The 21,371-nt window shown below is 49.4% G+C and overlaps 1 protein-coding gene across 9 annotated transcripts in view; it reads right to left on the bottom strand.

The window, feature by feature from the left end:
* The window catches only part of GRAMD1B (GRAM domain containing 1B), a 92,637-nt gene that overhangs the window by 32,697 nt on the left and 38,569 nt on the right, over window positions 1-21,371 (bottom strand). For all 9 annotated transcript variants that reach the window (XM_051812226.1, XM_051812227.1, XM_051812225.1 and 6 more), the window contains one exon: window positions 3,030-3,240. In XM_051812226.1, coding sequence (XP_051668186.1) covers window positions 3,030-3,240 — 211 coding nt within the window. The remainder of the gene's footprint in view (window positions 1-3,029; window positions 3,241-21,371) is intronic.

A 21,371-nucleotide genomic window follows, 5' to 3' on the forward strand; every position in this document is an offset into this window, starting at 1 on the left:
GGTTGGGGGAGGAGAGGAGGCTGAGGAAGGAGAGTTTAAAATCTCTGTCCTTCCCTGCTCCTGAGCTCTCCCTGTCTTGAAAAACCACCGTCATCTAAGTGGGGAGAATCAGGGGGTTTGTTATATCTGGAATTCCTCATCTGTGCCAAAGAAAGAGCAGAGAACAGGGATCCAGCCTGCACACTGGGTTAGGCTGCACAGAGACTGGGCTTGATCATCCCTGTGGGTCCCTTCCAGCTCAGAATATCCTCTGTGTGTGTGTGTGAGCAGGGCAGGAGGCTCTGACAGGCTGGTGGGGGTCATGCCCAGGATCCCCTTCCCTCTGAGCATCACCTTCCTCACACTGGGACCAACCTGGGCTCCACTTCCCTCTTGTTTCTCTAATTGTCTCCCAGCGGGTGGGTTTTGTTCTCCCAGAAAAGCAAGGGGTGGCTGCAAGCACATCACAGACAATTTACACACACATTGCTCTCCACCACTGTTCTTCCCACTCCTAACAAACCTCAACACAGACATCAGTCCCACTCCTCTGCAGTTATCCAAGCTACAGTTACCAAGCACAAGACAGCCTGTCTAAAAAAAAAGAGACATAAAGAAGCTTCCAGGAGACACCAGGATTCGTGCAAGGCCAGGCTGGCTACAAGGATCACCACCAAGGGAAGAGCCAGCCCTGCTCCCTGAGGACTTGCCTAGAATGACCCCCAAGGCCAAGGCATGGATTTTGTGGGTCATGAAGCCATCCAGGCCAGTCTGCCTTTAACTTTCCCTGCACACATGTGGAAGTGCCAACAGCCTGTCTGATTTTCACACTCTTCTCAGGGCAGCACAGAGGTGTGAGATCCAACCTCAAACGATCTTATCTCCAATCCAAGCACCCACAGAGGGATCTTCTACTTGTCACCTTCCAGAGGAGCCCATGAATTCTCACAATTCATCTGGGACAGGTCTGTTCTAACAGGTTAAAGCTGGGTTCACTTGAAATCACTGATCTTTAACATTTACATCACACAGGGAAGCGTGCAAGGGCAGTAAAGCTGAGACCACTGGCCACAAAACTGCTGTTCATCATAAAAAGCAGGGAAGAAGCTATGGAGAGCAACTCTTTTTTCTGAAAGTCATGAAGGAAGAGGAGAGAGGGAAGAGAAGGGATTATGGTTCTGCTCAACCTACCAAATCCAGGGGACTTCTCCCTGGCAAAGGCAGCTGCTCACTTCTAGGGAGGGGGAAAGCAAAACTAAAAGGCTGAAGGCAGCTGGAAGTAACTGAGGGAGCGTGATGAACAGGCCAGTTCTCACTCTGTGTGAGCAAATATTAACGAGATGCCGGGGATTTAAGTGAAAGCAGCTTCCAGCTACAGGCACGGGGCTGAGCTCTGCTGGCATTCTCACAGCTGCACCAGGAGAATGCCTGTGAATGGGGTCACCACTCAGCACCTGAGTGATGGGACAATTCTACAGTGGGGGACAGGAGAGAAAAAAGAAGGCTTACTTTGGAGAGGCGCTTGTGTGACTTAATCGGAGAGAAAGCATGCAGGAATGAAAAGAGAGAAATTAGGGAAAGAAGAAAAATTACCTGGCAAATCAAGAGAAGGAAACCCCACAAATCCCAACAGAGAGCAGCATACCCCCCCTTTTCTCGTGGAAAGCACCATGAATCAAATTTAAGCTTCAGCAGTCACTGTTTTGGTAAAAATCTCACTCCTGTGGCCTTAATCCACAGCACTTTGTGGGCCAGGGCAGTGCAACTCATGTCTGCAACTCCCCCTTAGCAAGGACACCACTTCCCTGAGAGCAGCCCTGAGTGTGGCCACAAACACAGCATGCCCTGCATCCTGCCTGCCTGCCATGCCATTCCATCCCATCCCATGGCATCCCATCCCATGGGGGTGTCACCCGGCGGTGTTTGTAGGTCACTGTGTGCACAGGAAGCCAGGCTGACCCCGAGGGTAACCTCACAGCTCAAACGGTTCAGCTTGAAAAAACCCTTCTCCCCCCTCTTTTGAACTCACACAACTCCCCCTCAGTGGGGAGAGATCAGCTCAGCCCAGGGAATGTGGGCCACTGAATCCCATTCCTGTGCTGAGAGAGCCCACAAAGGGCAGCAGATGAAGGTTTCTCGTGTGTGACACAGCCCAGCAACAGGTCAGGCAGAGATCTAACAGCTCATTCTGTACAAGCCACCAGAGTTATGCCAGAGTTCTAACTGTGAAGTTATTCAGGCTGAAATATTTCACTTCAGAAAGCTGGAAAAACACAAGTGCTCCTGCCAGATGACTTAAAACACATCCCTGGATAGCAGGGTTACAATCAAAGGTATGTTTGGCTCCCAAGGGCTGTGTTTCACCAGCTCCCACTGCTCACAGGAAAACCCAGAGTTGCCAAACCTGAGACCCTCTTCTGCAACACAGCAAAGACAAGGCTGCTTCTAACATGGTCCAAGGACACAAAACCTTTCTAGGGAAAATACCACCTACCCTGGCCAAGCCAGCCCTAACACTGCACTGATCAGAAGGAATGGGCAGAGGACTGGAAAACTGATTCTGTGCAACCTGAGCCTCACCTCAGAGGGCTCAGGCAGGACTGAGAGTGCACAAGCCCTTCACAGGCTGCACAGGGGAACCTTTATTTTTTCCATGGCACTCGACGATCCAGATGACAGAAAGTAATTTCAACAGCTGATTTTCAAGGTCTTTCTCACAGAGCCTCCCAGGAATCAAGGCTTTGACTATAGAAAGTGAGGCTCTGGAAGCTGTTAGGGAGCTGCAGTACCAGCCATCAGCAGCTCCTGGACTCAGGTCACTGCGAGGATGATGGAGCTGTGCTGAAGTTTGACCCCAGCGAGGAGGACTTGACCCTACTTAGGAAAACTTGACCCCAGTTAGGAGAACTTCCAGAAATACGACGGGGGAAGGAGGAGGAGAGTTATCCAGAGGAACAGAAGGCACAGGACAGAGCCAGTGTCCTGCAGCTGGGAGCTCAGCACCGGGGACACGTGCCCACCTCGGCCGGAGCCGCTCGCTCGCTGCTCACCTTGGAGTTCTTGGCCCCACTGCGGCCTGACTGGGAGGAACAGCTCCGCTGGACACCCTGCTCCGGCGTGGAAGGGGATTTGTCTGAGGAGTGGTCCGAGCCCTTCTCCACCATGGCGTCTCCCGGGGCGTCCTGCGGCGTCGGGGAGCGGGAGCGTTTGCGCAGGATGGGGGAGCAGGCAGGAGTGCTGCGGTTGGAGTTACTGGCAGTACTGCAGGGAGGGAGAAAGAGCAGGGTTAGCCACCCCCAGCTCAAAGTGAAACCAGCTGCACCCCTGCCCCGAGGTGTGCAGAGCCCACAGATCTCCCCACCAGCAGGGCAGACAAATCTGGCTTCCTGGAGCAACACGCCCAGCGAACTGGGGCTGCTGACAGTCATCATTTCCCAGGGGCAGAGGAACTGCCACAGCCTGGCAGTGCCCTTCTCCACCCACTCTTCAGTTCATCTGACCACAGACCAACGAACTCATTCTCCTGTGGGCTCCAGCAGTTTCAAGTGATGATGATCTGAGCTTAGAAAACCTAAACTTGCGCTCAAGAATGAGGGAGATGTCTGTTTTCTCAACACTCTGTCCCTCCTTAACTTTCTCTTCACTGTTCTCAACAGGATGCATGACAATGGGATCACACTCTGTTAAAGGTCATCAAAACCCAAAAATGATGGGGCACTGGGAGGGAGGTCATGATGACAGACACTGCAGTCATGAGTTCCTGTATAGAATCATCCTTTCCCACACCAGTTAGAGTTGGGCATGAGAACGTTTTGCTACAACGTGAAACACTTCATGATTAAAAAAAAAAACCAACCCAAAGTTCCCCTTTCATAATGGGAAAAGTAAGACCTTCTTGAGTCTTACAGAAATTATGAGACGTTTAGGAGAATGGAAATTCTCCTCCTCTACCCTCAGTAAATGCCCCAACACCTCAGTCAGAAAGTCAGTAATACACCCATTAATACAGAACAGGAAAACTCAGATTTCCTCACTGGTCCTTCTCTTTTGATGCCTCTTCTTCCTGCCAGACTCTTCATGCTACATCCATTTTCCCCCACGTCACTCATTTCCTTCAGCAGCCATATCTATTTCTGACCAGTCCAAACATCCCTGAGGCTTTTCCAGCAGCCTGCAGGTGCCAGTGGAACCTGGGCTGATCCAAGGATGAATTCTGTGCTAACTCTGCCATGCTCAGTGGTTTGGTACCCTGATGTCTCTCAGAGCCACATCTGAGTGACAGAAGAGCAGGCAACAGGGAAAGCATGAGGGAATTACAACTGCAAGGGATTGAATTAAAAAGTTGGTACAACCAGACTCTTAAGGGCTATAATTTAAGCCCAATTATCTACAGCAAACTGAAGCTTCCTTCTCACACTCATACACAGTGAGGTACCTAAAAGGGATCGCTTCCTTTCTGAAAATCTCAAAAAGCTGAACACGTGCCTGAGGTTTCATTAATTCCCAGATAAAAATCATACCCACCCCTTACCTCTGAAGATGCCAAAACCTTTTTACACAACAGATAGGAGCAGACAATGTAACACGCTCCTGCAGCAGTTATCAGGCTTGGCTTGGTTTAGCACTGGATGAACTGGTCTCATAAATTATCCTCTATTTGCTCACTGCTTGTGTAAACCCACAAGTGATGAGACTTGCCCTAAACAATCTGCAGAAAGCACACAACCTGTGCAAACATTGACAGAACCAGATTTCACAGTAGCTGGCAAGGGGCAAGAACAGCAGGATGGAGCCCCACAGAAACCCCAGAGAAGATGCTTTCAAGGACATGAAGTGTGGAAGTTCACACAGAAAACGGACAGAAATTGGGTTTGCAAAATGTTCTACGAGCAGGAAGCTGGACTGAGTTACAGACTCTGCTCTGTTACCTGCTTTTACTTAGAGTCATACAGCTAGAGAACAATAAAAACCTGATTGTTCAAATGCAAAGACAGGCAGAGTAATCCCAGCCTTAGCTCGGTTCTTCACAGTTCACAATTAGCAATGGCACAGCTCATGAGTGTCATATATTGTCACAGCACCTTGTCCTGTGTCCTCCCTTTCCCTGGACAAGAAACAGAAACAAATGTACAGCACAACTGTGGCAATATTCAAGAGTTAAGCCCTCCAAATCACCTTTGAAACAAAAGACTAAAGAAAAGATGATCTGGACCATTCTCCCAGCAGCACTGCCTGCAACAGTTTGGGTATATCATAAAGTTAAACTATCAGGAATTTCTTAGTTATTGAAATTTTATAAAGTATCAGGTTTCTTCACAGACTTGCAGCTGATCCAGTTAAAGTGGGTGTTTCAGCTTGTCTGTCCTGCTGGTGCTCTTTCTCCTGTCTAAACCCACTTTTTAACAGCCCACCAGAGCTACACTGGTGGTACTAAAACTTCAAGCTCATCAGCAATGGTTCCAGTGATGGAAATGGTTCTGAATTGCCATTTCTAGACTCTACACAATGTAGAGTTCTAGTCAAAAACTCTACATTCTGATGCAGTATTGGTCCTGCTTGCCCCCAGCAGCCTCGATGCAACACAAGCTGCTTTATGTGAGAGGTCCCCAAAAATACAAAGCCAGAATTTGAAGCCAGTGTTCCTGACTCACACATCACTGGACTAATCTGAACAGATGTACTAATTTTGCTTCCACAGCTCTACAAAACCTGAGCTTATCATGCACGACCTCCCTCTCACTTTCGGTTCCTGCGAGTTCATACCCCCAGTTTCACTTTGGATGTGAGCTTCATGCAACCCTATAAAGACCAAGTCAAATTCACTCAAGGGTCTATTGGCTTTCAGGTCACAGTTGTGAGATTTTTAATGCTACTCAAAGTGCAAATCACTCAAAACCAGGGTTCAGCTGCATCACGTGCATGTGAAGCTCGGATGAAATGCCCTAGAAAGTTCTAGTTTTACTCTTTTTGTGGTATTACAAAGCTCCTCAGGTGGCTTTTTCAGTCACAGTTGAGTAACCCACACAGGGGCAGAATCAACACTAACTACCTTAAAGCTGCCATGTATATATTTGTTCATATTATCACAGCCACACATTTTGGTGCCAGCCCTGCCAAGCACAATCTCAGGCAGATTCCAGCTTCCAAGCTCGTTTTCCAGTCATTTAGCATCCCTGGCATGCTTTGAAACACTAAATCCATCCCCACAGATCGTGTTTGGGATGTATGGATTATCACCTCTGCAGGGACAGGGGAGGAAATAACTTCAAGGGCACCTTCTCTGGCTCTCCCTGAGGTCAGTGGCAGAGCCACCCAAAGGCAGGAGGGTCTGATTCCTCCTCTGGATGACTGGGAAAAGCTGAATATTTCTCCCCTGAGGGGCTCCACACGCCAAGAGTCTGTTAATTCAGCCTTTCACATCTAGGGCGGCGAGGATGGGCCCGAAAAGCAGCGGAGCTGCAGCTCCATCCCCCTCTCCTGCCCCTGCCCCGAGCCCCTCCAAACTCCTGCTCATTCCCTGGAGTTTGAATCCAGCCCAAGGCACAGCCATGACGAACGCTTTCTGCAGTTGCCATGGCGACCGAGGCCTCGCAATTGAACCAGGAACCGGCGCCCGAGATGCCAAAACGGCCTGACCCACTTTGAAAAAAAAATAAATAATAGTAATAAATAATGCTTTAGAGGTCTAATTGCCCAGAGAGCATTCAGGGCCTCACATCCCCCCCTGCAGCGGGGCCTGCAGCGGGTGCAACAGTTTAAGTGAGGGACAGAACACAAACAAGCCCACCTAAGCTGCAGCCCCTCGCTCCCAGGGGAAACCCTGCACGGAGTATGTGAAAGCACAGAAGGGCTGATTCTGTCTCCTTGGTTTATGCCCTCGCTGTGCCTAAGAAAAACCACCTTGTCCTGGGGTTGGAGCCGCAGGAAAAAATGCCACGGGACGGGAAAGGGTCAAACTCTGTTCAGACGTGGAGGAAAAGCCTCGGTGTCTGGAGCAGCACAGCCTTTCAGAGCCTGAAAGGGTCTACAAGGAAGCTGGAGAGGGACTCTGCCTGGAATTGTAGTGATAGGACAGGCAAACTGAAAGAGGGCAAGTTCAGGTTGGATATATATGGAAGGAATTCTTGCTGGGAGGGTGGGGAGGCCCTGGCACAGGTTGCCCAGAGAAGCTGTGGCTGCCCCATCCCTGGAAGTGTCCAAGGCCAGGCTGGAGGGGGCTTGGAGCAACCTGGGCTAGTGGAAGGTGTCCCTGCCCATGTCAGGGGGTGGAATGAGATGATCTTTAAGGTCCCTTCCAAACCAAAGCACTCTGTGATTCTACGAGCTTTTCTTCAGGTGGTGAAAAAGGACAAACACTTGGCAATGCACAGACAAGCCACCTGGTCACCCTGGGACACAAGGCAAGACACAGAAAGGCCACACTTCCTCCTCCAACAGAGTATTTTCTGTAAAGATCTGGACCAGCTGACGAACAGAGACTTCACCAAGCAGTCACTTTTGGGAAATGCTACAGCTTGTACTCCACAAGTGAAGCTTGGTGTTTTTACAGCTACAAAGGAACCCTGAGGACCCTGTGCAATGCTCTCACGGAGAACTCAACAAGAAACCTGCCTTAGTTCCAGTCTGTTAAGTAAATTCTGCAGGAATGACATTCAAGCAGCCCTGAACTGACAGGCAAGTCTGTCCATCCTACCAGATCTGAAACAACCACCCTGCCTGCCACTGCTACACAGCCAGCCCCGGGCTGGAGACAAGCACCCTGCAACAGTTCTTCCCCAAATTTTGGGTGCCCCAACAGCCAGGAGCCACCCTCCAGAAGAGCACTGTCACAGCACCAGTGGCTACAGCTACACTGCAGGACAGCAGCTCAGCATTCTCTCAGGGAGGGACACACACTCAGATTAGGAGGACACACAGCAAATCCATTGGAACCTGCCAGTTGCAGGATGTGAATTAGAATTCAGCCAGAAGTAATCACTGTGCTGCCAAAGGTTTTTTAACAAGGGCAGATCATCTAAACAAGCAGCAGCTCCACGTACACTGTGATCACCAGCTTCTCAGAGGGTTTCTTCCTCAAGAAAGTCCTGATCTGGAAAGCTAATTGGCCTCCAAGTCCTCAAAAGAACCTGCTTTATAAGAGTAAATCTGCAGCTGCTCAGGTCTCCCTGCAGCCCGTAGCATCCACCTGATGGAAGGCTCTTCAAGGCCCCAAGTTTGTGTTACAAAATCAAGCTTAATTCTGAAAGTGCTGAGCACTGTGTTCCCAAACCAGCAAAGCAGCACATATTTAAGCACATATTTACCTCTCTGCGTCTGAGAACTATGGGCTGTGCACACAAAGTCAAGCCTGTGCCTACACACTTTCCTAAACACGACCAAAAGAGATCCCCGAGCATAAAACAGAACTGCACTGAGAAAGTCTTAAGGGCAGGAAAGGCTACAAGGTCAAGGAGGCACCTCAAGCCTGGTTGCAGCACAAAAAGAGTTAATTCTCCTCAGAAACAGCCACTAAGGGGGTTAATTAGACGCCTACAAAGATACTTTTCTGCAATACAGTCTGACATCAGTGCAAAAAGAGGAGATTCAGAACCTCATTATGCAGTCTCCCAAACAGCAAGCAGATGGTAACAACTTTTGATCACCAACCTACACTCGCTTCAAATTGATAATCCAAGAATGAAAACCTCCATATATCCTTCAGCAATCCCCTGGGCTCGCCATTGCTCTACAAGCAATAACAGAATGCTCTGCTTCTATTACATCTCCCAGCAAGGGAGACAAGAGAGAAAGCAATAAATCAAAAAGCAATGACACCTGCAGGGCTGTAGAGAAACTGAGTGTTTCATGACAACTGCTTTGAAGAGAATGGTAAAAATAGCCTGCCTTCTGCATGGTTTTGGGTAGGAAAGTCCATCCTTGCTTAAGATTTTCTCGGTGTGTTTTGACGTTTCCCAGAGCGGTGTCCTCCGGTGACATCCAATCGCATGTTTACATATTCATGAAATAAAATTAATGCAATTATTATGCCTCAGAGGATTAGCAAATCACTGCAAGCATTAGGAAGGAATTTGCCTTCTGCCCACATGCAGCAGTGCGAGGCTGGTCAGCTGCATTATTAACCATGTCATTGTGTCTCTCTGAATCACCCGAGCCCGGTTACCACGAGAGACGGACGATCGACTCCACGGACAAACGGGCTCATCTCCTACAGAAACTCCCACTGTGCTGGGCTGGAAACAACCTCTCCACTGCTCCCTTCCTGCTTGGAGTTACTGCAAAAATGCCAAGAAAACTGGACAATTTTTTTGGAACCAGAACCAGACTGATCTGAGTAATGCTGTCTGATAACACAAGTCACGATTTGGAAAGGGTCGTTAATCTGCAGAGAACCACCACGTGTGATAAATCACACCCTGAACCCCTCCACCACTGGCAAATTAATAACTCCATTTGCTCCAAAGGAAGGTAGACCACATGAAACACGGTACAGTGGGTAATACAAAGAAATCTGGGAGGCAATAAAGGGGAAATAGCACGAAGCAGGAATTTCACATCCCTCTGAAGCTGAGGGTGGTTCAGACACAGCCCCAGTGTGGTTACCTGCAAGTCACCCAGCTGAGCTTCCAAAGGAGGAACAGATCCAGGCTTTGTTCCGTCTCCTCCCCACCTCAATGTCAGCATTGTCCTTAACAGCAAGAACTGCAATATCTGATGCTGCCCTCCAAAATCTCTGAGCCTGGAACTTGGGGCAGAACAGAGCTCAAAAGTCTTGTTTAAAAAATAAATCTAATTACCAAAGACTCTGTTAAGCCATCTTGGATGTGAAGGAAGTTTTGAAAACTTGACAACTCAAAGAATAAAACGTAAAATACATCCAAGCATGTTTATTTTAATCCTCATTATTTCCAAGCTAACACCAAAATCTTTCAGTGGTTTGGGGACTCAGCGTTGCTGCCACACATCAATCCATGTGCATTGTTCCAAGAGAAGGTGAGAAAATTGCTATACAGCACTGAACAGCAAGTGATAAAGACCCAGGCTCATTTTTGGATGAGGATGTAGGTGTGATCCCAGATGACCTCAAGAAATGCCCAACAACTCCTCATCTCCTGCTATAACTTCAGCAAGGCTGGGAGACCCCTGGCCTTCATCCCCAGCACAGGGATTGTCCCCTTGAACACATTCCAGTCTTGTGGCAGCAGGTTTAATAAACCACAGATTAAAGAACATCTCCCAGACAGAGTGGGGGCGGACAGGGATATTGTGCATCTCAGGAGCAGAAGACAAAGCTGGAGCTCTGCATCTTCCCACTCACTCCCACTGCTCCTCAGCATCAGCTTTTGTAAGTTCATGGAAGATGTGATCTTCAAAGCTGGGATCAAATCGATTTCTTTTGTTCATCCCTTACTGCTGCCTCCCTTTACCATTCAGAAAACAGCAATGCAACAATTCTACACCCTCCCCCTGCTATCTCCATGCCATTCTCTCCCCTTTGCTCTATCCATGCAGCAGCACTGTCCAGCTCCAAGTTAAAACTAGAGAGGGTCAGGGGCTGCAGCTGATCCTGGGAAGAGTCAGACCCCCTCAGTGCAAGAGTCACACACAGTCCTTTGTCCTGAGGACCTGCTTCAGGCTTGTGCCCCCACCCGGCACATTCTCACTTGTTCCATCCAGCTGGTTATCAGTGGCACGGGCAGCTGGGGGCTTCCCATGTTTGGCACCCAAAGTTACTGCACTGCTGTAAAATATACCCCTAAGATCTGGCTCAAAGTTTCCTCCTGTCCTACTGAGTCCAAATCACAAGCCCCATCCTAAATCCACCAGCTCCAGAAGGAGCTCTCCTGCAGATGCACGTGATTTAATGAAGCAAGGGAACAGGAATATATTCCCTTTTCTGAATCGTGATTTCCACGATGGACAGGACAATGCTAGTCACCAGTAATCTAAGAAAAAGCAGCGTTTTAGGGGATTCGGCAGATTCTCACTGCCTATAAACACAGAGAGTGCAATGAATTAAATAAATAAATAAACAATAAAAAATAAATAATGACAAAATAAAAAGCCACCTGTACAGAGTCTGGAGCAGAGCCTGAAAAGCAAACCCTGCCTCTCCCCATCCGTGCAAATATACAACCACAGAGAGGAACAGAGCGGAACCGTGGCATCCGTGCGAGGGCTCCGAGCCCTTTTCAAAGCGAGGGAGCACATGGGCAAACAAATACACCATATTCCTGCAGCAGCTCCGGCTGCTCCTGTGACGCATTGCCCTGTTCATCCCACCCCGACCCCCCTCCTTGGACCCAGATGTGATGGGAGGGATAAGTGTCCCCTTGGGGATGGGGGAGACGGGGGAAGGAGGAGGGTGAGGGGAATGAAAGCTAAAAAGAGAGAAAGGAAGAATGAAAAGAGAAAAAAAAAAAAAAAACAAACAGCCAAAAAGGATCTGCTCATCGGGTCGTTTGCGACAATCGAAAAGGCTGTTTTAGCAATTCCGCTGCAGGGGAGGGAAAGGCACGTGCGGGGTGGGGGGAGAGAACGAGGGGGAGGGAAATAAAAAAAAATTCAAATTAGTAAGTTTAAAAAAAAAAAAAAAAAAAAAAAAAAAAGGGAGATCAGCCGGCGGAAGGGTAAAAAGAGACGAAGCATCTCTGCAACATGATGTCACGCTGCCTGCTGCTGCTGCTGCTTTCGAGTCCCCCGAGCAGAAAGGAGCAGCAGCAACAACCAACATGGACTCCGGGGTTAATCTGCCCGGGGAGCGCAGGGCGGACGGGCTGGCGAGCGGCGTGCGGGGCACGGCGAGGACACCCAGACAGACCCCCAGACAGACCCCCCGAGCCGGGGGCAGCGCTGCCCCGGCCCCGCGCACTGACCTGGCAGCCATCGGGAGCGAGCGCGGCGCTCATTCATTCAGGCGGCTCCGGGCGCCGAGGGGGGCTGGGTGGGTGGGCCCGGCGGCGAGCGGGGAGGGTTTCCCACCTTCCCGCACCATCTCAGAGCCCTTCCCCGGGGCTCCCCGAGCCCCCCGCCCGCCCCGCCGGGGATGCTGCGCCCGCTCCGGCCATGGCCGAGCCTCCCCCCCCCTCCAGCCCCCGCCCCGCTCTTTGTGGCGCTGCTGCTGCTGCCGGTGGCGATGAGGATGTCGGTCGGTGCCTGTTCCTGTCGCTGGCAGCGCTTTCACACACTCCTGCACGCACAGACACAACACACACACACACACACACACACACACAGAGCACACGCGTGCGCAGCCTCGCCGCTGCCTTTTACATAATTCATCCCCCTCCGTGCCTTCCTCGCTCGCAGCCACCCCGGAAAACCGGGAGAAAAACCAACCCTAACGCTACCCCCCCCAACGCTACCCCCCCCAACCCTTCTCCTTCTCCCGGGGTCTCCTCCTCGCGCCCGCGGCTTTTGGGATGCTGCCCGTGGAGCTGGGCGAAGTTGGGAGCCCGCAGGTTGGGGACATGCCCGTCCCTCGCCGAGCACACGCGCTGGTGGGGAGAAACACCTTTCAAAACCTGTCAGCGTGTCAACACGCGAACAGCCAGGGAAATGAAACCCTAATTAACCGGTGGAGTGGATTATCTACACACTGGTTCAGAATTAAGGCGACCTCAACTCAATTCAGCTTGCTCCGACCAGGGAGCTAATGTGGTTTCTTTTTTTTCCCCCGTGCCTATCCATGTGTAAACAGGCCTGGGATTTTTAAAGAAACATTATCAAGCGAAGTTGAGGACTCAACAGCTGCATTAGTACATGGTGTTTCTTTGAGGGACACACCACTATATCCCTACACATCTGCTCATGGACATCTTTATTCCAGAAATAAGGAGGAGGGTTCCAATCCCTCTCAAGGGCTCTCACGGTACAATAAAAATTATACAGACTGAAGGGTGACTAAGAAGAGAGCAAAACAATCAACTGGCTCGCATTCTTCCTTCCAGGATATGAAATCAGACCTTGTGTGAACAAGGGAATAGAGTAGAACGACCTGGACTGGAGCACAAATGTCCACGTGTGGAATTGCACTGACTTATTTTACTGTGGATGCTGTGAATGGCCCCCTCAGGGACTTACTGCTCCCCCACTGCTAACAGGAGGAGCTGTGCCTTAAGTGATGCAAACACTCCTCACTCTGCCCTTCGCTTGCCTGTGTTGCATTTCACCCCTTCCACACACAGGGTTGGCCATTTTCTCCTCTCTTTACAATCAGTCACAGCTTTAAGTGCTAATTCCCAAAAGAGCATCTTTCCAAAAGGCTGATTACCCATCATTTTGCTCTAATCAAAAGCGGTGGGAGCAGGAAGTGCTCTGCTCTCAAGCACATCAGTGCTCCAGCAGACTCACATCACTGTGCAATTCAAATGCTGCACAGGATTTTAAACTGAAAACACCATCACCAAACACGTTTTTATCCGGGCACTACACAGCACCATCCCCTTCTATTGCTCAGAGGATACACCCAATGTGTTCACAGTGTGTGTGACACTGTTTTAGGAAATTAAATGATCCCTCGCCTTGATGTCAATTTTGTTTATTCCAACGCTCACCAAAGTTTGTCCGCTGGAGAATTTACAAACACGTTTAAAGGAAATGGCATTTGTAACACACAAACTTTCCCATCCCCTGTGCCCAGTGCAGCAGCACCCCAGATCCCAGGATGGTGTGATTCCCACGGAAATGCGTGTCCAGGATTGTATGCAGGCTCAATGAGTGTATAATGTGGATTACAGAGGGCCCAGATAAGAGCAACCACTAAAGGCAGTGGCTCTGAATCCATTCAACACAGACTGGAGGCCAAGATTTCAGTGATCACCTGGAACACCCGTTGGATCACACTGGGGAACAGATGAAAGTGCTGAAAGCTGAAGCTTTCAGACAAATTCTCACTAGACAAGAGAGACCTATTTTTGGGAGCAAACAAAACTACCCACTGTAACTAATTCAAGGCTCAATTATCCATCTGTGGCCAACATTATTATGCAAGGGTTTGTCTTCTGCTAAATACTGTTCTGTACCATGAACCAGAATCAGTTCAGGCAAGTCTTATGCCTTGCATCCAACAGGACTCAGAGTGACATATCTGAATGGTCCCATTTTGGTTTACAGTCTATGAATCTTTCAGTGGTTTTTTTTTTTCTTATGGCTTTCAGAGAAAGTGAGAAAATAGTTAAAAGTGTGATTCTCAGCCCCTACAAATTTTGATATGTTTTGTCTGAATGACTATTAAGGCTTGAACAAAATGCTATTTTCCAATAGTCACAACAGTTACACTGACCCAAAAAGCCCTGATGAAACTGAGATCTGGAACAATGGAAAACACACAAAGGCTCAAAGCAGGCCATGAAGAGGTAGGATAAATTCAATATATGAGATTAAGACTAATCCACTCTTCAGACTGACAGGAGGGAAGATGAATCAAACAAAAGTTCTGCTTCCAAAAGCACTGTAAGAGCAGGAGTAAAACTGCAAGACTTACTTAAAGAAAAGCTCCTTAGGCTTATCTGCCATGGCGTGCAAGGGGCAAAGTTATGGGTAATTTAGAAAATCACGTGGCACCTCAAATGCTTTACAAACCTCAGCAGATCTGCAAAATTCCCCCTGGAACTTTAGGAAGGACTGACACTCTTGTTACATTTCTGGGTCTTTGCAGCACCGTTCCTGGCACTTTGAAGACAGCTGGTTTCATGGTGGTAATACTGAGGTAGTACTGAAGTGAGAAGAGGACGTTTCAGGAAGCTCTTAAGATGTTAAGGATGTTTAAGGACCATGAGGCTACAAGTTCCTGTTTCGTTCAAGAGCTGCAGGACACACTTTACCTGCACATGTGTCAGCCCTTGCCTCGGTGTTCAAGACTCCAGACAAGCACTAGGATGTTGGTTTGGGTGTGAAGGACAGCTTTAGGAGGGCCTGACTGCTGAGCTGTGTCTGGCTATGGCCCCACACCACAGCCTGACCAAGCCCTGCAGAAGGTGCAAAGCCATAAATGAGCACAAAGGATGCTCTAATTCAGGGCATGCCTGTGTCAGGCTCCTCAGTGTCCAGGAGCAGTACCTTCCCTGCCTGCTGGAGCTGCTGGAGCAGTGGCAGAGCTGTTTTCTGCTCTGTTGTCTCAGGCCCAGCAGTAACACAAGCACACTTGTATGCAAAATGTATATTTTGCATCCCTTGCATCTCCCAGCTCAGAGGAAATGAGGCACTGTCCGAGTAATTAAAGCCTGGGGCTGATGGCTGATGATAGATACCTGTGAGACAGAGCAGGGCCTGAATGCCCAGGCCATCCAGTGGGTTTGAGATCAACTCTATACCCACCTGGAGCAATCTTACCTTCCCTGTAAGCCACACCAGGGATACAGAAACAAAAAGAAGCCTTTGAAAGTCTGTCTGCAAAATGTCAGGGAACAATGAGCGCCCGGATTTGAAAACACACAAGGGTTTCTCATTTCCCCTTCCCCAATAATTCTTTGCCCCCTTTTAATAAGTTCTGTTTTGAAAATGCAGTTATCCCCCAGCATCTCTACTTTTCAGCTGAGTCTGGAACAGAACCAAAGGACACAACACCTTCCTCATACTTTTGGGCTCGTCTTCAAAAAGGCACATCAGATACGTCAAGAAACCACGTCCTAGGGAAAACTCAGTGCTGCAACCTCAAGATCTGCAAGTAGGATTAGCATTAGTGGGCAACTGATGCATCTGGGTGGGAATTAGTGTTTTGCAGGTGGTTTTTTTGCTCGTGCCACTGCTGGAAACCCTCTTTCGCTCTGAATGGAGGGACTCCTGAATGCAAAGCATGGCCCAGGGTGAGTTCTCCCACTGGGAAATGTGGTTGTGTTCACTGAACATCCTTCCAGCCTCCAGTGGGTGCCACTCCTCAAACCCCACAGGATTCTCACCCCCTTAAAGCAACAAGGAGCACTGCCAAAGCTCTTCCTTTTGCCTTGCAATGAAAATGGGCTCCTAGACAGGTACCAGACCCAGCAAAAGTCTTTTTAGAGCACTCTGAGCTGACAATTGCATTTTCCTGGAGTGAGATACAGTGGCTGCTAAGAGCTCATGGATTCCTACAGTAGTGGGGGGGAAGGAGGAGGCAGGGAATCATGTGCTCACAGGCATGGGGAGGAAGAGGGGGAGGAGGAGAAACAAGGAGAGAGAGAACAAAGTGTCAACATCTTAACTGGGACACACAAAGAGCCAGTTCTTAAGTAAGAACTTAATCCAGGATTAACAAGAGGTCAGCTACCTCTGCAAGGAGACTGCACTAAAAGGAGCTAATTAGCTCTCCTTAATTGCACAAAAGAAACCACACAGAATTAAAGGCATTCACAAGTAGCAGATCCCACCTCACCCAGGAAACACAGCCCTACCTGTTGTCCCCAACACCATCCTCAAACAATCAGCACGTGGAAAGCCAAAAGCAGGAAAAGGTGCAATGATGTTGGGGAAAAGGCTGTGGGAGTTTAGGCTCAGCACCAACAAGTGCTGGAGTGAGAGCTAGAGCCTACACCAGCCAGGACAAGTGGTTTTAGCATGGCCAGGATATTTCTAGACAGTTTCTTCAGTTGCCATCACATGTGGAACTGCCCAAAAACCCTGCAGTGACTACAGCTATCACTTCCACAAACAGTATTGTCCACAAGGATATTTAATGCAGTTTTAGCCCTCTTTAATTCAGCCTGATCTCTGAAAATGAGGAGGAGCCACTCAACTTTGCTCTCTGGAGGTTGAGACCAACAGAATGCCACCCCAACGTGGGCAGGCACTGCACCCTGCTCAGGACCAATGCAGAGCACACAGCATCATGGACAGGTCACAGCTCCAGGCCTGGGAACCACCAGCCTGGAATAATGCAGTGGGCAAAGCTGGCTGGGCTGACCCCCCCACCAATGCAGTGTCTCCAATTTCTAATCATATATTACAAAGACACACATCTTAAGTCCTAAGCCAGCTCCCACTTGATACTAAATCCATCTCTTTTTCCTGTGAAACCATTCCATGTTCTGTTCTCCTGCACTGATGATAAGCTGGTGCATATTTTACCCCAGAAGCCCTTGCACTGCACTCACAGATAATGTACACAGCAGTCAGTGCACTTGAAAATGAAGATTAACAAGCACATCAATAACACTGCCAGATGTCTCCGAGATGGAGCACTAATAAAAGTAACTCCAGGATATATTTTCCAGCACTGAGCTGAGGGCAGGGCACTTGCAGGCAGACCCTCAGGAATTACAGTGAAAGGTATGAAGGTGAGAGGCTGCACTGATTTCAGACCCTACTAACATCATAGGATCACCTCCAACCACCAGGGTCAGAGTGCATCCAGCCAGATCAGTGCCCAGTTTAAGAGAGGATGAAGGAAAAGCAGAACAGGTTGCCAGGGGAGGTTATCCTACACACAAAGAAAAATAACAGCAGAAACGGGAGACCACGCTAATTACAGGTCCCTGTGGAGTCATTACAGTCCTGCCTCCATTATCTATTTATCCTTCTTTTCTTCCCTCAGGACAGTTAAATGCCATGCCACTGTACAGTGACATTGCAGAGGTGGCCACCAGGGGACAAGCAGCAGCAAAATTTCACCTCAAACCCAACCCAACCCAACTCCTGTTCTTTGGATGCCACTCCAAATACAAGACAGTCACCTCCCCCCTGCTCCCAGGAACCCTCACATGTGCTGCTCCTGTGTGAGCTCAGTGCAAAGAGAGGGTTCCCTGGCATCTGGATCAAGCTTCAGTAGCTGCCACTGGAGAGAGCAAACTGCACATGGGCTGGCCTGTGCCAGGGGCTGGGCTACACCAACCTCCTGGCACAGCCATGCCCCACTCCTGCCATCCACCATCCCTCCACTCCCTATTCCACGCTGTACTGAGCTGGGACAGCTCAGACCCGAGAGTAGATTTACTAAGAGAAGAGGAAAAGGGCCCTAAAAGGGTCTAGTCTCCTTCCTGGTGCAGCCTGTGCTTCTGCTTCATGTAATTGTTACAGTCCTGCCAGCTTCTCCGTTCCTCTGAAGTGCTCCAATCTGTTCATCCCAGCCAGAATCAGCCCCCTGAAGCCTTCCCCCAAACCACTACCCCAGTCTCTACCTTCAGACTGCTCCTGAGCCACCTGATTTTCAATCCCCACAGCCATTCCCACTGGATTCATCCCCACTCCCGCTGAATTGCTCAACCCTTCGTTCCAGGATGGTCTGATTTCTGTAACAAACCCACCAGCCCCACTAAGGAGCTGCTCAGTCCAGCCCCTACTCCCGTGTTGCTCCACCACGAGTCTTGCTCAGCCTCTCCCCCCGCATCCCCATCCCTCCCAGCCCGGCTGGGATTCCTCCCCCAAACCCTGGATCCAGCCCCATCCCTCCCGCCCCGGCTGGGATTCCTCCCCCAAACGCTGGATCCAGCCCCATCCCTCCCGCCCCGGCTGGGATTCCTCCCCCAAAGCCTGGATCCCCATCCCAGCCCCGCACTGCGTCAGGGCATCCTTTTTCCTGAGGAATCGCCTGACCTCCCGGCACACAAAGGAACCTGCATCCCCAGGAAGGAGCCCTCCCACCTGCCCTGGGGGGGAGATGGAGGGGGTGTGAAAAAAACCGAAGGGGCTAAAGAAAGGATGGAATGTCCACCTGTTACCACATGGCATTCCCCGGGGCACAGCCGTGGGTCCTCCCCGCTCCTCTGCCCTCCGGGGCTCAAACCCCCCCTCGCACCGCAGGCAGCAGCAGTTCTGCTGGGGGGGAGAGCACTGAACCACTCGAGGGTCTCGCCGCTCCGATGCATTTTACGTGGACACAAAGATTCCCCGCTCTGATAACGGGCTGGCAGGGCTGGAACAAAGCCGCCTTTGCAATGTGCCCTGGCATCCGAGCTGGCTGCTGCCCACCGCCAGGAAAAGCTCCCACTGTCTCTTTAAGACTGTCCCGGAGCCCACATCCCTGTTAACCCTGTGCTGCTCCTCGCTCCAGGCGCTCAGGAGGAGGGAAATTTCGGGATGAGTCGTCTCTTCTCCTGCTCTCCTTGCCCGGTCCGTTCTGCCGCCCTGGCACAGCTCGGGTTGTTTAGTTACACGTCCCTGGCATCCCAAACATTCCTGCCGGGGAAATCAGCGGAGCTTTGTTAAACATCCCTGCACTCCCTGCTCCGCAAACCACCCGGGAGCGCTGCTGTGACGACAAAGGAGCAGAGCAGTCAGCGTGGACATAAACATCCCAATTACCTCCGAATTCCACTTCCTTACTCCCACAGAGCTCTCTGACTGCTCAGTGATTTCTACCAGCTCTTCATCAGAAGGACTGCACACCCTCCAAACCTTATCAGACAGCACAGACCACCTACTTCCCCACAACAGGCAGCACAAGCAGCAACAGGAGGAGTATTTGTCTTGACACACGGGTATTTCCAAACACAAACCCCTGGAAAAGCCTTTACAGAGAAGTTCTACAATGCACAAGGTAAGGATGTGACTGACGTTGAAAGTGCATCCAAACACACAGATGAAAACCTATCCCAGGAAAAATAAGCAGAGGTTGTGCCTGATTTTCTTCTGGGCAAAGCACGAAAACCACTGTCCTTGGGTTTGTACCCACTCCAAGCAGTGGGAACAAAGCCATCCAAAGAATTTAAAAAGCAAGAAAGCAGCACGGACGTCAAGGTGTGAGCACAAAGCAAATCTAGACAGGTTCCTGCAACATGATACAGGAGCTGCATGGTCTGATCAACCCAACCTCAGGGGAGCTGATGAAATATTTGCTCTGTATGATCAGTTAATCTCCGCCAGGAACTTTATTCAGTGAGTGACAAGCAATCAGAAAGGTTTTTCTTGCAGAGCAGTGAGTTCAAAGGAAAGCAACAAAAACATCCCAATATTGACCAGGATGGTTTAGGAAAAGAAACTCGAAGGGTAAACAAAGTGGAGTGGTCAACAAATATTTGAAGAATGTAAATATGAAAGGGAAAGAGAAGCCCTATTAAAAGGTTTTATAACAACCAGAGATGTGATTATATTAAGCTGTGGGAAAAAATTAAGCTGAAGTCAACTCCTTGCAGCCAAGAGCAGGGGAGAAGTGCTATAAAACTCACCTGTCGTGTTTATAAACCCCATTAGGTAACCACTAATAAAGATAAAACAGGGAACTGTCTCACACTGAATCAGAGAACCACAGAATATCCTCAGCTGGAAGGGACCCACAAGGATCATCCAAGTGCAGCTCCTGGTCCAGGAGCCAGAGGCATGGATCAATGCCTCAACAATATCACTTTTTTTTTCCTCATTTTGCTTTCCACAATCTTCCCAAGAGGCAGCAGCCCAGCTTGCAGCAAGGAGGGCTCTTGAAAGGTTTGTATTCAGTTGGTGTTACAGCTGTTGGAGAGTTACAATTTCAAGGATTGTTTTGACTTGCTGTATTTTTGTTCCCAAACCCTCCCGGAGAAACAGGACCATGTGACTTTTGAGTTTCCTGTGGGAAATCTTGCAAAGTGACATCGAAATCGTCTCAAGTTCTTAATCTGGGTTGTGCCCCTTGAAAGAACAGATGTCCTTAAGGCAATTATGGTATTAACAAATACGAGCAAGACATAAGTTGCTTTGGGGACAATTGTATGGATCCAGCTTGTGGTATGGGACAAGTCACCCATGAGAAGGGCAGGGGATAAGGCTGGACAGTTTGCATTTCTGATCCCAACTCTTACATCAATAGAATTTGTGCTCCTTAAAGCTTGTGGTTTAAGCTTTCACAATTTCTTGCTCACCAAAGCCAAGCTTCCAGCAGGGAAGCTTTCTAGTGCACATCTATTAATAAACATGTAAAAAGGAAAAACACCTTTAATCTCCATGTGCCTCATCTGCAAACTAATACTGACATCACCTCCTTTCTTCAACCCTTTGTTCATTTTGACTGTTTAGTGTGGCAGCTCTGACTCTGGAGGTGGGCATGGAAATCTCCAGCACAGCAAGCCCCTGCTTTTAAAAGCCTCTCTCGCTGTAAAACAACACAATCTTAGAAACAATTCCATTTCCAAGATCAGTTGTGCTATCAGCTGCCTTTAAAAGAGAAATTCAGGAGAATCCACAGGGAACCTATTCTTCCTGCTGGAAAAATAACAGAGCAGGTATTGGAGGCAGTGATGGAGTTTTGCTGCCCTGGAGCAGCCGCTGAATGTTGCTCAGGTTCTCTGAGCTCCAGCCCTGAGACACATCCTTCTTTCATGGCCCACAACTCAGCTACAGTTTGCCTCCCAAACCTCATTCCTAAAATGTGCCTCACATTGAAGGGCACCACATGAGCACATCATTTCTCTTAACAGTTGACAGCTCTGAAAAAAAACCAACAAAATTCCACTTTTGAGAGCTGCACAGCCACAAGCCAATCTCCTCAGGAGCAGAGGGCACTTCTCTCA

The sequence above is a fragment of the Manacus candei genome, unplaced genomic scaffold, assembly GCF_025592945.1.
Source record: "Manacus candei isolate 608988 ecotype Guabito, Panama unplaced genomic scaffold, ASM2559294v1 h1tg000086l, whole genome shotgun sequence".
Lineage (NCBI taxonomy): Eukaryota > Metazoa > Chordata > Aves > Passeriformes > Pipridae > Manacus > Manacus candei.